At 43.2% G+C, this 16,397-nt stretch overlaps 1 protein-coding gene across 1 annotated transcript; it reads left to right on the forward strand.

Moving 5' to 3' along the window:
- Positions 1-2,874: 2,874 nt before the first annotated feature.
- On the forward strand, positions 2,875-15,875 carry ATP6AP2 (ATPase H+ transporting accessory protein 2). Its single transcript, XM_066314045.1, has 9 exons — positions 2,875-3,027; positions 5,728-5,858; positions 8,067-8,189; positions 9,549-9,644; positions 10,259-10,396; positions 11,309-11,362; positions 12,704-12,853; positions 13,888-14,004; positions 14,832-15,875. The coding sequence occupies exons 1-9, from the start codon at positions 2,949-2,951 to the stop codon at positions 15,024-15,026; spliced, it is 1,083 nt and encodes a 360-aa protein (XP_066170142.1). The 5' UTR covers positions 2,875-2,948; the 3' UTR covers positions 15,027-15,875.
- Positions 15,876-16,397: the final 522 nt, after the last annotated feature.

The following is a 16,397-nucleotide window of genomic DNA, read 5'->3' on the forward strand; positions in this document are numbered from 1 at the left end:
AGTAGCTGTTATAAGAGAAATAACTTTTTCAAAACAGTCTTATTCACTCAAGCACCTTCTTTTCCACATAACATTTGTAAGAAATCCTTAATTTAGATGAAGAAACATCTTCCCTCTTATGGTCCTTTCCCTGTTCTGTGCTTCCCATTACCTTCCCATCTAAGACACAATCACATCCACCCAATGCCTTCCAGTAGTTTCACAAACTTACTGCTTTGAGTCACACATCTTGCCTTATTTCTATGCGTATTTTGGGTGTAGACACAATCTGAAGGGGCAGGAGGGTAAGGAGGGGGACAAACCATACCTGCAGCTCACCTGTACTTCAGACTACAAGGTGCAGGAACCACGTTTTCCTAGATAGGCAAAACTTCTTGAAATTATGCTAAAATATACGTAGCACATGGCACATTACACTTGCAAAGTCAAGTGCCCAAGAAACAACAAATACCAAAAATAAGGTAACCCACATCACCTTAATCCAGGACCCATGGGCTTACATGTTGTGGTAGCATTATCAGTTGACAAGACACAATACTATCTTTTCAAAATCATCACGCCTTGCTCACCGCACAAACCAGCCGGGCTCACTGAAAAGCAATCATTCAACATCTTTGTTGTTCACTGATCCAGGCCTTCTCTCCTGTGTGTTCTTCTAATCCTGTTCTGAAAGCAGAAAAGCCCATCAGGAAACAACTATTTTGATCATATCTCTGCCACAGTATTCAGGTAATCTCACAAACATTTATTTGCATTTATTTCACAAAAGCTATTATGCAGTGCAGGTTTTGTGATGAGCAATACAGAGTAAGAAATGAGTGGGTATTAATTTGAAGTGCTCATAACTTGCTTGGCTGCTGAGTTTTAGAGTGCCCTATGCATCTGGCATGATTTTCATATTCAAAGTGTAGTTTCCACCTGGCAGCAGGAGGAGCAGGAGTTCCTCCTAATTGATGCAAAACAACTCACAGACAAGGAAGGGGCTGTTATTGCCACCTATGAAAAGCTGAGTTTGTGATTTGCCCACTGTCCCACACTATCATGTGGCAGTAGCAGGGATATAACTACTCTCTTAAATACTGTTTGCTGTTAACACACCTTCATTTTACTACCTGCATTCCCCTGCCAACTCATTCTTCTAGACAATTTTTTTTTTCCAGTGCAGAAATGTTGCTCAGGCACATTTTCTGTGTTTCTATAGCTGTCTGGAATTTCTAAATATATAGCAGAATAGCTCTGGCCAAATAGTTGTATAGGTAGTAATCCTTGGCATGTTCTGCATAAATTCAGTCTAACCATGTGGATATGATACAGGTGCTGTCTCTCAGCAAAGCAGATAAAACACTCCCTAGCACTGTTGGATTTGCTGTGATCTCAAACAAATTGCTTCCCAAGGAATCCAGGACACAAAAGCCCACCAGAAAACAACTATTTTTAATCAGATAATCTCAAGCATTTCTTTGAGTTTTACAAAAGCTATTATGTGGTGCTGTTTTTGTGATGCACAGAGTAAGGAATGAGCGAGTATTGATTTGAAGTGCTCATAACACAGTTTTACTTACAATGCACTGGGAGGTCCTAACCTCCCATGCTACATGAGAACTCACCTTCAAAGCCTGGTTTTCTTTGCCTTTACTTGCAGAGAGCTTCATCAAGGTCCTGGAGCCTAAAAAATATACAAAGACCCCAAAACCTATTCGCAGCTTTACAGAATAGGTCAGGCTGGAAGAGACTACTGTGGGTCATCTGGTCCCTGATCAAGCAGGGTCACCCCAAAGCACATGGGATAAGATTGTGTCCAGGTGTATCTGGAATAGATCCAGTGAGGGACATTCCAAGTCTTCTCTGGACAGTCTGTCCCAGTGCTCACTCTCTGCACAGGGCAGAAATTCTCCCTCACGTTCGGGTGGAACTTCCTGGCCATCAGTTCCTGCCCGTTCCTCCTGTCCCATTGCTGGCCCCACGGAGCAGAGCCTGGCCCATGCCCTGAGCCCTCCCTGCAGACACTGACACACAGGGCTGAGGCCCCTCTCAGCTGTCCCTTCTCCAGGCTGGACAGGCCCAGCTCCCTCAGCCTTTCCTCACCGACATGCTCCAGTCCCTCCAGCATCTTTGTCACCCTCCACTGGAGCTGCTCCAGGAGCTCCATGTCTCTGCTGTCCTGAGGAGCCCAGGACTGGACACAGCACTCCAGGTGATCCTCAGCAGGGCTGAGGAGCAGGATCCCCTCCCTTGATTGCGATGGTCATGGCATATTACAGGAATATAAAACATACACTGACCGAAGTGTACCACCTGCCCATTCCTATCACTAGCAGCGACAGCTGAAATGAGATGAGCATGGCTGGGGCAGTCACTGAATTTGTTACTCTGGATGTTCTCGACAAAATTTAAGGAAGAAGCCAGTGAAGACGGGGGCATACACATACGGAAGGACGAGGACAACGATAGCGACAGAGCCAACCCCTGACGGCCCCACACGGAAAGTCCCCGCCCCACACGGCCACCGATAGGGTGGAGCCGGCGTCTTGCTCTCTGAATGGTGCATTCGACTGTCAATCACGGCTTTGCCCCGCCCGTCACTAGCTGGCTGACGGGCGTGGGCGGACCAAAGCCCTCCATCCCTCGCTCTCCGATTGGCTGAATCCGCTGTTGGCTCCGCCTTCTCACCGCTCCCGCTGAGTTTACAGTGCGGGGAGGAAAATGGTGCAGAGACCTCTCGTGATCTGATTGGCCAAGTGGGAACGCCACTCAAACAAAGACTCCGCCCCCAGCGGGACAGCTGACTGCTCAGCCCCGTGACAGGGGCGGTGCTGCAATTGGTGAACGCCACTGAGTCCCGCCCACCCGTCCTGAATCCCGCCTGCTGATTGGCTGTGGCGGCTGTCCATCAGGCGGCGGGCAGGGCGCTCGGTGTGTCTGTCCGTGGCGCGGCCCGGCGGTGGTTCATGGCGGACATGGGGCGGCGCGGCGGGGCCGGCCGGGCCCTGGGGCTGGCGGCGCTGGTGGCAGCGGCCTGTGTCGCCGGTGGGTGAGCGGGGACGGGCCCCGCGGGGGAGCGCCGGGGGCAGCGGGGAGGGTCCCCTGGCCTCCGCAGGGGGAGATTGCGGGAAAGGGGCTGGGCCGCAGTGCTGGGGAGGGGGAAAGGTGAAGGGGGAAGGTGAGGGGAGCTGGCTGTGTCTGTGGGTGCCGGGTTCCGGACCGAGGGGTGGGAGCCAGGGACTGTCACTGTGCTGCAGCTCCCGGCCCCCACCCCCTCATCCACCCCCAGAGACCGTGCTCGAACCCTTTTATCCCTTTCTGTCCGAGGGCTGGGTTATAGTAAATTATAACTTTCTATAATTTTATTGTAGTGATATACAATTATTTATAAAAAATATTTTTATAATTACATCACAAAATTATTACATAAATTTAAATAATATACTGTATATTTTATAATGCATATATATAATTATATGTAACATGTTACTTTATTACATTAATTTATACTGTATAGAAATTATATTAAAATCCAGTTCTAGAAGCTGAGACAGAGGGATTCAGATCAGATACTAGAAATTTTTTTTTCGCTGCTAGGGTGAGGCATTGGGAGGAATGGGTTGCCCAGGGAGGTGATGGAACCACCACCTCTGGAGGTGTTTAAGAGGTATCTGGATCTGGCACTGGGTGATCTGGTTTAGGGGTTTCAGTGGCAGTGCTGGGCTGATAGTTGGACTTTATGTCTTAGAGGTCTCTTCCAGCTCTGATGATTCTGTGATAGACACACATAATTTTGTTATTTTGTTCGAATTTTCACGTTTTGCTGAGCTGTTTCTGTGGTCACTCTGTTACCCTCTGTGAGTCAGGCTCGTGATGGCACTTCCAGGCCCTGTAACTATTCTCAGTCAATGTTCCTTAGCTCTCCAGGTTCACAAAGGCTTTGGAGAACCTGAGGTACAACTTTGGCAGGGTAGGAATTAGCACAACTGTTCCCTAGGCCATTAGAGGGAATCTGCTGATGCTCCCAACTTCAAATTTACTTCTAATCGTTGTAATCTTGAACAGATCTAGTGAGGGAAATTCACTTGTGAAGGATGAATGCTCTGATTTTATCCACTTGAGCAATCCTTTCCTAAGTAAGCCAGTTTGTCCTAAATAAGGGCAAACTGTGAAAATATTACACAGTCATAGCCATGTGGAGAGCAGCATCTGAAATCCTGTTTGATTTGTAGCCATTTTGTAAGTTCTTACTTAAAGAAGTTGGTCTGGAAACATTTCAGCCTTTCAGAATGTGGGTTGATCCACCATTAAAATTGGTAGCAGGCCATCCAAGGAATACATCCATTTAAATAAATTCTTTAATCTACTCCATGAATATCACTTGGTTTGGCCTCTTTCCTTCTTTTTGCCCCCATCCCAGCCTGCAGCTCAGAACTTTGTCCTTTGGTGTGTTTATCATAACATAGCTCAGATTTACTGTCAACATTTTTATGCATGATCATGAGCCAGCCTTTGGAACAGCATCTTCAAGGTCACATTAGTTAAATTAACATTAGGGAAGTTTTTTAGCTGCACAACACATCGGTTTACTATTGCATTGTTTTTGTAAATAGCCTTTAGATTTGTAGATGCCCTGGAAAACTATTGTATATCACTGCTTGGATTGGTAACCAATTTTGAGTGATCATATGAACAAATACTTCTATTTTCTTTAGACAGTTACCTTATTAATGTAATTTTGAGGTATGCAGTCAGAGTCATTGTATAATTAGAACTTACAGGCCTGCAAACAGTTGTTACTCTATTACTTGATTTTCTTGTATCAAATCAGTTTTCTGGTGGCAACCTACTGAGATTGCTCATTGGGGAGCATGCCTGAAGTCTTGTATTGCGCTTGTTACTGCTTAGAGGTACCAAATAAGTTTTATAATTTCTTTAGATACATTTTGGTGTACACAGTATTGCAGCTGTGCCTAAGTGACTTAAAGATAGGAAGCCAGGTTGAAACGAGCCCTTCTCTTATTTCTGACTTTATTATGCAGTAAATTCCTGTCATCATGAAGCAGTTTAGAAATATGCTTTTAGTTAACTTGGCTGTTCAAGGTAATGGGGAGGAGAGTGAAGGGGGATCCCAGATGAGTGAAAACCCAATGTTGCAGATTGTGGCTCCACACAATCAGCTCAGGTGCAGTGCTGCATCCAAGGAGCACAAACATCTCACGGTGTCATGAGGTGGAGGAGGCAGAGCAGGGCCACCAGAGCTGTCCTACAGGAGCCAGGTTTTCCTGGCAGTGCCTGGTTGAGGCCAGCACTGACAGATTCCACTGGACTGCCTGGCTCTGGCTGTTGCCTGCATGAGCAGAGGTGTTGTGCCAAGCAGGCCTGGAAACAAACAGAGCTGTGTTGGTGCTTTGTGACCTTAACAGGATTTTGGAGCCTGGCTCCATTGAGAGTTCAGTTTCTGAAATGTAAGACTACTTGTAGCTTGTTGCACAGAACTGTGCTGTTGTTTGAATAATTGTCCTACTTTCTTTAATATGGATCTGTTAATTCTTAGTCACTGCTGTCCAGAAACCTTATTTTGTATTCCAGAGCATTAAAATTATTAAAATGATCCTGGCTTTCCCTAAACTGATAGGCACGGGAGGGAGGAAGAAGAGATGAAAGCTCAAATATGGTCTTTTCCCCGTTACATGAAGGAAAATATTGCAGGAGCCCTGACAGCGTTTTGTGTCTGTTTTTCAGGAGTGTGTGGTGGTGAATTCAGTGTCTTACGGTCCCCTCAGTCGGTTGTTTTCCGGGATGGAAGTTGGCCCATCCCGGGCGAGCGGATCCCGGATGTCGCTGCGCTGACCATGGGCTTTTCTGTTGAAGAAGTATGTTCCAGGCCTTGGTTGTGAAAATCCAGCCCCTAAAGCTACAGACCTGCCCACTCAAGATGCAAATCTTCCTGTCATATGCTGGAATATATTGAATATTACCCTGTTTGTCTTGAGGAATGCATGACTTGACAGAGGTGGTTTCCAGACTAGAGCTGTGTGGGTCATACGAGCAGCCAGAAGCTGTGCTTGCTGGCTAATTTGAGTCACCAGCTGTAGAAGGAAGCCTGCAGAAGCTTTCCAATGCTGTTCCTCTGAGACCCAGCTGTGTGCTCTGCCCCCCCATCCATCCCCACAAACTGAGAATCTGTGGAACCCCTGTCACTTCTTGCACAGAAACTCTCTGTAGGGCTCTGCTCCTGAGTAATCTGAAGATGGAGAAATGGCTTGGGAAGGCAGGCATTCTGTCAGGTCAGAAAGCCTGTCTGCTGAGCAGAGTTAAACAAGTATGTTGGTTACTTAGGAAATAATCCAAAACCTTGGAAACATGATTTGTGCTAATGTTTCTCCACATTAAGTATTGGAATATAACTTTAGCAATGTTTAAAGTGGGGCACATGAGCAGGAGCCCTTGGATTGATTCCATCTTGCTTACTGATTTTTTTTGCTGGGTTCAGCAGGGATGAGTGGCTGTTGGAGCAGCAGATGAAAGTGTAATAGCCAGATATCTTTGGCAGTGTCTGTGTGCTGCCAGATACTGAAATCTGCAGGCTGAGGCATTCTCACAGTGCTGGTGAGGGCAGCCAGTTCTCATTTCTTCCATACATCAGCTAGGCAAGAAGTCTGATAAGGCTGGTTTGAGTGCAAGGCTGCTTAGCCTGTGTTTTGGAATTTGAAAATACCTTGCTGTCAATTAATTCTGCTTTTTTTGTCATCAAGCTAGTAACAAACTTGCATGATTAGTATGACGGAGGAGTAAATTTTGATTATTATATCAGGAAAGACCAATGTATTGAATGGTATTATGTGTGTTGCATATAAAGACACCCAGAAGAACAGTGGAGTTTGGCTTGTTCTGTCCATTTGGCATCCTGGTCATCCAGAGATATGTCATGGGTATCATGGAAAAAACTGTTTCAGTGCTCACTCTGTGCCTTTGCCATAGCTTGGGATTCATTTGTTGTGATGGCTCTCTAGCATCCTTTAGAAATAGTTCTCTGTTACTAATAATTGAAATCCTAGAAGCAGGCAGGGAAGGAAGTGTTTGAATGATTATTCAGTTCAGGCCTGGAACTGAGAGTTCCTGAAAACTGTCCCTGAGGCAGAGATCACTGTGTGGGCAGCTTCCAGCTCTGGTGAGGAGATTACTGCAGGGCCCAGCACTTCTTTTGCAGCTCACATCAAAGCTGAAGTCTAGGAGCATAAACTGACTGTGCAGCAAGGCCACTGTAGAGAGTTTGGAATCTTGGTGCATTACATTTGGAATTCTCAGAAGGAGTCATTCAATATTCTTCCCTTGTTAAAGGAAAACAAAACCAAACCCCATTTTTGTCCCTCATGATGCTTCAAAGGGTTTTTCCTTTGTTTCTGCGAGGTGATACAAATCATAATGTCAATGACATTTAATTCTAAAATGCAATTAAATTGGCTTTCAATATAAAGGTCAGTTATGCCATTTACACAAGTGGGGAAATCTGTTTGCCTTTATTCCTGGCACATGAATTTGTATTTTGTGCCTGAATAAACCAGTCAGCCTCCACTGTGCTCTTAGTTTTGATTTGTAATTGTAGTAAGCTACTAAGAAATCTTTTTATATTTCTGTGCAAATTTGTACATTTAAGTTCAGTTGCCTGTTGTTGTGATTGACACATTCCTCTCTTCCCCTTCCTTTCCACCCTGTTTCTTTCTTGTGCTGGAAATATCAAGATGTTAGTGGGTTTTTTAAGTTCAGCCTTCACTTACTAAATACAGACTAAAGTATTTATAATTTGATTATGGGAAATAACTCCTCATGTATCCATTGTATATAATGTTTTCTTAGTGTAGACTTTACTATGAAGTTACTGGCAGCTTTCAAGCTAACAGTTCCTTCATGGTTGACTGGCATTACTCAGGATGAAAGTATTAACTTACTTCCCCATGAAATTTTCAACAGGCTGTCCTGCAGAGAGGCATTAACAGAATAATAAGTTGTTTTGCTTTAATAGTGGGAAGAACACTTCTCTTTGCCTGTGAAATACAGCTTTTTTTGCCGTTTTGTACTAGGACCTCCCCTGGCCTGGGCTGGCCGTGGGTGATCTGTTTCACCGGCCACAAGCCACTGTGCTGGTGACAGTGAAGGGCGTGGACAAACTGCCTGTGAAAGGGCTTTCATACCCCATTGAGAATGTGAGTATCCACGTTTGGACCTGTCACATGATTCCTGGGACTCCTGTGGTCTAATCACAAGTGCATGATTCTGCTCTGCTGTAGTCCCTGATGTTCATCTATTTCCTGCTTCCCTTGAAGTTTGAATGTCCCCTGAACCGATGGGTCAATAATCTAGTCAGGGTTCTGTACCAGGTAGGAGGCCCTTGAGATCACCCAGGGCTTCCTGTGTTCAGTTCAACATGCTGTGTTTGACCAAAGCATGTTCTCCTTGAAAGACAGCTAATTTTAATGTTTGTACCTGTCCCCTCCTACCCACAGTAACTTAATACTTCAAAATCAGAATTGTTTTTTGCTTCAGCTGAGTGTGTGATAACATTTTATATGGATTGAGTTTTTGATGTACTGTATCAACCTTTAAGTGGTCTTTTGAGTTTTCCTCAAGTACTTGACTATGAAATACAGCACTTAGAGACACCATTGCATTATATTGTATCAAGAAGAAATCAACACACATTACATTTACCTACCACTGTCTGTCTTTGCTAAGGCTTCTCAGGCCTGTTACAGCAGCAGAGAATCCTTTAGGTTGGAAGGGAACTCTGGAAATGATCTCATCCAATGCCCTGATCAAGCAGGATCAGCCAGAGCAGGCTGACCAGCACTGTGTTCAGTCAGGATATGAGCATCTCCACAGATGGAGACTCCATGACCTCTGCCAGTATTTGACCACCCTTGGAATAAAAAACTTTGTTCTTGTTTTAAGTTAAAATTTCCTAGGTTTAAATCTATGCCGTTGCCTCTTCTGTCATAGGACTCTTTAAGTAGTGAATGGAAATGTGCCATTCTGTGTCTTTTTTTAATAAAACCCACAAGTAAGTGTTTAAAAAAACTAACAGTTCTATTAGCTTGCCAGTAATGGCACTATACTGTGCTAGCATTTCTTCTATTTTTAGTAGGCTTTTTTATATGTGTCTTTTTTTGTTTCAGCAGTTGGTCTTTCTGCTGGTATATTTTCATCCATCAGTTTTTCGTGGTTCATAACTTTCCATTTGCAGTGAGATTGTTTTGCTTTTGCATTGCTTCTATATTTGTTGGTCTTGTTTTACTGATAAACGAGGCTGTAGTCTAAGCCTAAATAATCCTCTTAATTCACACTCATAGTCCCTTGGAGTTCTTCAGAATATATTGTGTCTGCCACATAAATAAAATTCGTAATAATGAATAAAATATGTTCCTAGACACACAGGTGATGCTTTGTTTTGCGGATAGGTTCCTATTACTTATTATCACTTTGGAAATGTGCATACCCTTTTCTTTTGTAGTTAAGATCAGTAGCCCCTGTTTAACCCAAAAATCTGACTAGGCTTTGTTTTCCAGGCCGTTCCTTTCAGTCTGGACAGCGTTGCAAATGCCATCCATACTCTGTTTTCTGAGGAGACACCCGTGGTGCTGCAGCTGGCCCCCAGTGAGGAGGTGAGTGTTGCCTCACTCCTGGTTCCACATATCCCAGACAGGGAAACCACTTTCCACTCGTGTGTCTGGAGCAAAACCCAGCTGGTGACGTGAAATGGTGGGCTGGAGTTGGAGGCATGGCTGGTTGTTGGTGTGTGCCTGGAGAGGCTGAGCAGGGAGCTGTGCTGGCAGGAGCTGTCCCTGCAGAGGGTGTACATGGTGGGCTGGAGGCTGGAGGCATGGCTGGGTGTTGGTGTGTGTCTGGAGGGGCTGAGCAGGGGGCTGTGCTGGCAGTGACAGGGCTGTCCCTGCAGAGGGTGTACATGGTGAGCTGGAGGTTGGGGAGGCATGGCTGGGTGTTGGTGTGTGTCTGGAGAGGCTGAGCAGGGGGCTGTGCTGGCAGTGACCAGGGGCTGTCCCTGCAGAGGGTGTACATGGTGAGCTGGAGGTTGGGGAGGCATGGCTGAGTGTTGGTGTGTGTCTGGAGACGCTGAGCAGGGGGCTGTGCTGGCAGGAGCTGTCCCTGCAGAGGGTGTACATGGTGGGCTGGAGTTGGAGGCATGGCTGGGTGTTGGTGTGTGTCTGGAGGGGCTGAGCAGGGGGCTGTGCTGGCAGTGACAGGGCTGTCCCTGCAGAGGGTGTACATGGTGGGCAAGGCCAACGCCGTGTTTGAGGATCTCTCGGTGACGCTGCGCCAGCTGCGGAACCGCCTTTTCCAGGACAGCTCCATCCTCAACTCCCTCCCTCTCAGCTCCCTCAGCAGGAACAACGAGGTAAAAAACCATCCTTCTCCGGGAATTTCTGGGGTTTTTTCATACTGGAATCCAGGGCATGGGGAAAACCCCTCAAACTGCCCTGGAGGCTCCGGGACCCTGATGGGACCCCAGGAAAGTATTGCCTTTGACCTTAGTCCATGGGAAAAATTGCCAACACTTATGGAGGAAAAGAGAACAACAAAAATTTAAATTAGATAGTAGTTTAGTTTGTCACAGGGTGAAAATTTGTAGTATTGGGTTTTTAAAATGGAAATAGATAGAGGCAAGATGGAGAATTTTGGGCGGTGTCTTAAGTTCTTCTGCTCCATCTTCTGCTGTGGCGGTGGCCCAAAGACATTGATAGAATGTAGGTGATGTAAAAAATTGTGTCTCTAGAATTGGTAGCAATTATTGGTACAAAATTGTAAATATAGTATGTTTCAAGAGTTAATTGGGTTAGAAGCCTTTAAGAGACCTTGGATACCAGGTCTCATGCTCTTGGCAGTGGTGTCTTTCATGCTGAGCCTGGTGTTGAGTGTTGTGCTGACCTTCAGATAAAAAAATTAATAAACTCCTTTTAAGACCAAGCTGCAAGTTCTGCTCTTCTTTCAAACCTTGGCAAGGGACTTTGAAAAGGGAAAAAAAAACTAATTAGGGGAATCTAGGACTCTAAACACAAGATTTTCTAATAGTCTTAGTTAGCTTGTGCTTTTCTCCTTTCCTGCTTTTTCTTCCCTCTTGATTTGCCTAAGAGGCCGTTCCTAATTTCTTCTGAGTTAACAAAGTTCAAACATTTTTTTCTAACTTTATTGAAAGAGTTACTTCCTTCTAGCATGTTCTGATGTTGTAGCAAAGTGTTACAAAATGTTTGCAACAAAACAAGACTTCCCTAACTTGGGTTTTCATAGCTGTCTCTGCCTCTTCCCTCAGGTTGACTTGCTTTTTCTGTCAGAACTTCAAGTCTTGCGTGATATTGCAAGCCTGGTAAGGTGTTTTTGAAACATTTTCCCCTGCATTGTGTCACAAACTTCAGAGATCTTTAAAGTTGAGAAGCCATAGCTAGGGTACTTTGCAACCAGCAATACATATTCTAGTGTGTTATCATCTGGTTCCATCAATTTAAATAATGCATTCTGTTTGTATCAGCCCCATCACTGCAATTGTGAATGAGAACCCTAATCATCTGTAGTTTTCTTTTGTATTGTGTTTGGTCAGAACAGGAGGAATTCTGAAATACTCAGTGAAGAATTTGCTGGGGCTTTCTTTGGTGTCTAACTTGAGAAGTGTAATGGTAGTAAAGAACATGTTCTTTGCCGTGTCCACCATTTTACTTCAAAATATCACTTTATCTGAAAAGACTGGAGTGGCTTTTGTGCCATGAATAGTGATGGTGGCAGGAATGCTCCAATGGAGGGGTGAGCTTTTAATTCTGAGAATCTTTTTGCTAAGAAGCTGCTGTCTTGTTGCTGTGGTTTAGGGTTTGTTTGGTGTGTGGGTCCTTTTGTTTCATTTTGGTTTGGCTTTTCCTGTGTGCCCCTTTAAGCTGCAGCCCTTAATTACTGAAGTGAAAGAAAGAGTCGTGGAAAAACTCAAAAATTCACATTCAGTAAAGGGCTAGTGGAGAGAAATGGGGCTCTTGAGAAAATGCTCTTGGTTTTGTTTTGCAGGCCAGAAGTGCTGCAGTTTAGCAGTTGGGAAGATGGGATTAAATTCCTTGTTTTTAGAGACCGTTGTCTAGTGCTGACAAATATCAGTGTTGCATCTTCTCACCTGCAGAAATGCAAGAATATCCTACTTCTACCTGTTATCTCCTTTGAGATAATTTGGATTGTATTGGTTAGATTTTCTGGCTGTTGGATGATACTTTTCAAATAAACTATTTTTGTACGTGGACAGCACAAGGTAGAAATTGCAACCTACTGAGCTTTGCAAGGACCAACTTAAAGCAAGGAGATGATAGTATCTAAGTCTTGTAGTTATGTGTTTTTGGTTTCTCTGAGTTTTATTTTCATGGCAATTACAGAACAAATATTCTGATGTCAATAAGTATTCTATTTCTTTTTAGTACACTCTCTATTATGTGTGTGTAACCTCATGCTAGGAACAGATGCTACATAATGATCATCTGCTTTCTTCTGTAGAATTAAAAAAAGAAACAATTATGGATGTATTCTAGTTGTTGGCAAGAATTCAATTTCTTAATTATGAAATATGACTGTAAAAAGTGAGGCTGGATTAGTCCAAGTAAATTGATTTTGTGCAACATGTTTTTAAAGTAACCTGTGTATGAATTAATTTCTTTCTGCCCTCAATGTTGTTCCAAAGCTGTCTCGACACAAGCACTTAGCCAAAGATCACTCTCCAGACCTTTATTCCCTGGAGCTGTCTGGTTTGGAAGAGATTGGAAAACGATATGGGGAAGACTCTCAGCAGTTCAAGGATGCTTCTCAGATTCTTGTAGACTCTTTGCAAAAGGTATATTGTCTACCTCATGAACAAAGCTCATGAGTACTAAGAAAATAATTTTATTTCAACTACAAAGAAGTGAGATGTAACTTCATTAGTGCTGGCTTGCCTCGTGCTTGTTTTTGTTGTTTGGTTTTTAAAATGCTGTTGTTTATTTATAAAATTGAATGTTACAATTTGCCTCTTTGGAAAGTGCTGGCATGATTCTACAATGTGTTTAGATATTTTGAATAAAGGAGTGGGGGTGTATTGAAACCTTGTATCAACATGACTTGATATGTTGGTTTTTCTTAAACACCTTGTATTTGAAAGCACATTTGAAAGCACAAAAAGAGGCTCTTGGAAATGTGGAAATATCTTTATCCCAAGGTGCAGTGGTTAGTTTACCCGTGCCCACAAAGCTATGTAAAGGTAAATTTCTAAGACTTCAAAAGAGCTGCTGCTCATCAGTCCATGTGCTCTAGGAAGTAATTCTTCAGCAGGTCTTACATAATCATTAGTTAAATTTTTATTAAGATAAATCACTTCTGAGAGTTTCCAAAGTGTAGTGAAAAAATTCAAAAGCCTCAGTTTGTTAGGCCAAATACTTGTTTTCTCTAAGCATTGCTCTTTGACCTTAAGCCAATATATTTAAATATTAGACATATTATTAGCACTTGGACCAGATTTAAATATTCAGGTTCATGGTTACCCGGTGGGAGTTTGAGAACCTAAATATTTTTATGTTTAGGAACTGACAGACACACAATTAGGAAATGATGTGGGGATGGGCCTTTTGTAAAAGGAGATTCAAGAGTAAGTTTCAGCCCAGAAAGCAGGCATAAGCCACAGTCTGCTGAACACTGATGGGGGTTTGAAAGAGGCCTTGTAAACCACGGGAAGGTTGGCACTTAGTGAACTTCTAAAGTACTGTAAACTTTTACAGCTTTCCATAATTATTCCTGAAGCTGATGTCTTTTGCTTTACTACCTCTTGCTAACAAAACGCTGCTTAATTCCTGGCTACAGTCTAGGCTTTTAATTAAACCACCTTTTCTTTTCCAGTTTGCAGATGAGATGTTCAATCTGTATGGGGGGAATGCAGTAGTGGAGGTGGTGGCTGTGAAGGAGTTCAACTCTCCCCTCTCAAGGAAGACTCGCTCCATTCTCCAGGCTTCACAGGTAGTAAACCCACATTTTTCTACCTCTCATTTATTAAAAGTGATCCAAAGTGTATTAGTTCACCTGAGTGTAACCTTTTTTTAAGGACTGTAATACTGACTATGAATAAGGTGTGGGTGCAGCTTACTTACTTGTCTTGATCTTCACTTTGTCGTTCAGTAACTTCACTTGAGGAGGGCTCTGGAGGTCATCCAGTCCAAACAACTCCTCAAAGCAGGACTAATTTAGGAGCTAGATCAAGTTGTTCAGGTTTTGTCCACCTAAGTTCTTGGAAAGTCCATGTTCTTGAAAAGTCCATCCCTGGAAGTCCCAAAGCCTCTCTTGCTCCAAAGCATTGACCACTTTCATGGTGAAAGCTTTTTCCCTTATGCCTTGTTAGAATTTGCCTTTCTGTGTTGTCTCCCCAGTGCATGCAAGTCTTGCCTCCCAGTTGTGGGAAAACATGATTTCCGTGGCTGGACTCCAGACACAGTCCAGGTTGCAGTTGTCCTGTGTCATTCCAGGAGCACTGCTGGCTCCTATTCCGCTTGTCCATCAGGAGCTCCAGTCCCTCTCTGCAGCTCCCCAGTTGCTCAGTCCCCAGCCTGTGCTGTCACCTGGGTTGTTCTGCCCCAGGTTCAGCACTCTGGATTTCATTTTCCCGCCATCTTCTTTTGGATTCCACTGATGCCTTTCACATCATCACTTTTTTGCATTCTGTGCCCTTGCATCAGATTTATCTAGAAAAAAGTGCATCTCTCTTGTTTAGGTTGCTCAGACTTTGGATGGAGTCAAGAAGTTTGGTGTGCAAGCTCACTTTAAAGTAATAAATATTTTCTTTATTGCAGAGTACAAAAGAAAACCCATATAACCTTGCCTATCCATATAACTACGACTACTCTGTAATCTTCAACATTGTCCTGTGGATGATGATAGGTCTTGCTTTAGCTGTGATAGTTATCTCCTACAACCTCTGGAACATGGATCCTGGCTATGACAGCATTATTTATAGGATGACAAATCAGAAGATAAGGATGGATTGAACTGCTCCGTATTTCAGCGCAGGAAGATGATGAAGAGCAAGGTCTCCTTGAGCCTCTCTGGAAAAGAAATATTCTGACATGGTTAATTGTGGAAGTTTTTTAAAGGTGTATTTATTTCTAAGTATTTTTCCCCCTTTCAAGACTATTTTAAATGTTAGTAGTAGCACCAGATGGGATTTAGAAGTTGAAATCTTATTGTTTAAAAAAATCAAAACAACACTCCCTGGAGTAATTGTTATTAAAGTGACATCATTCCATTTTTTTATCATGTAACATGAGTTTTTGAAATGCCCTGTTCTGCCTGTGCAAACCAGATAAATTGGAATTACGATAGCAACATGTTGTTTGCAACTTTTACACTAGAAGGTTTAAAAATTGTAGCTAAATCGTTGTGTTGTATATTATGAACCAGCTGTAAATGTTTAATGTAAATATTTATAATGGCTATATGTAACTTCAGAGAGGAAAGTAAATATTCTTCAGTAAAATACTAAATATAGAAGTATTTCTAAGACTTTAGTAGCACAAATGGCATTTTTGATCTCATGTTGATGGCTCAGGGGTGAGCTGTACACAGAAGGATCACCCCAGAGCTGTCATGGTTGGGAGGTGAATAACACTGGTGTGACTGGTCTGTAAATCCTGAAGTAGCACCAGTCTGGTCATGGTCAGTTTAAAGTTCCTGTTATGATGCTTCATGTTCCTTCCATTTGTGTTTGTGTTATTATAAAAAAAAAAAATCAGTTCTTTTGGATGATAAGAGTGGACCAACCCTTGATTTAAGTATACCTGGATTACAGTCCTGCTTCAGCCATTCAATAAAACAAAGAACAGTTGTTCTGGAATGCATTTATTCCTTGTGGCTTTGTAGATGTGGTTACTTCTGTTTAGGATTTGTTCAGCTGACTGGGGCAGGTGTGGCAGCATATCTGATGTGTGACAGTGGCCCCAAGCCTACAGCAGTTTAGTTTTAACTGTCCTTCAAAAGAAAAAAATTATCTTGTGTGGATTTTCCTAAAGCAGATGGTGACTGTAGTTAAAACAAGTGGTCAATCTCTGGCTTGGGTCTTTTTTAGAGCTACTTCCTTCTTAGAAACTCATTTGCTCTTGTGGTAAAAGGGGATCTTCCAGACTTACAGCAGCATGAATGGAAACAACTTTTTTATCATCTTGCCCTCTAATGTGCTAAACTTTCCCTGCTGTTTGGAAGTGGAACAATTATCTCCTGAGAAGATGTTCTTACTGAATTACCCTCATTTACTGGGAGTGTCTAAATTGATGGCATTGAAGTTGTTGGTGTCTTGGAGATCTTGGACAGTCATTCAGGTTGAAATGAGCAAATTGCAGGTTTGCCTGAGTCCAAGAAATCCA

The sequence above is a fragment of the Sylvia atricapilla genome, chromosome 2, assembly GCF_009819655.1.
Source record: "Sylvia atricapilla isolate bSylAtr1 chromosome 2, bSylAtr1.pri, whole genome shotgun sequence".
NCBI lineage: Eukaryota > Metazoa > Chordata > Aves > Passeriformes > Sylviidae > Sylvia > Sylvia atricapilla.

What these genes read in the sequence shown, in the direction of transcription:
- ATP6AP2 (XM_066314045.1), top strand. Translation starts at nt 2,949, where the DNA reads ATGGCGGACATGGGGCGGCGCGGCGGGGCCGGCCGGGCCCTGGGGCTG. An exon ending in TTTCATACCCCATTGAGAAT is followed by an intron (nt 8,190 to 9,548) that starts GTGAGTATCCAC and finishes TTTGTTTTCCAG; the next exon opens with GCCGTTCCTTTCAGTCTGGA. An exon ending in CCATTCTCCAGGCTTCACAG is followed by an intron (nt 14,005 to 14,831) that starts GTAGTAAACCCA and finishes TCTTTATTGCAG; the next exon opens with AGTACAAAAGAAAACCCATA.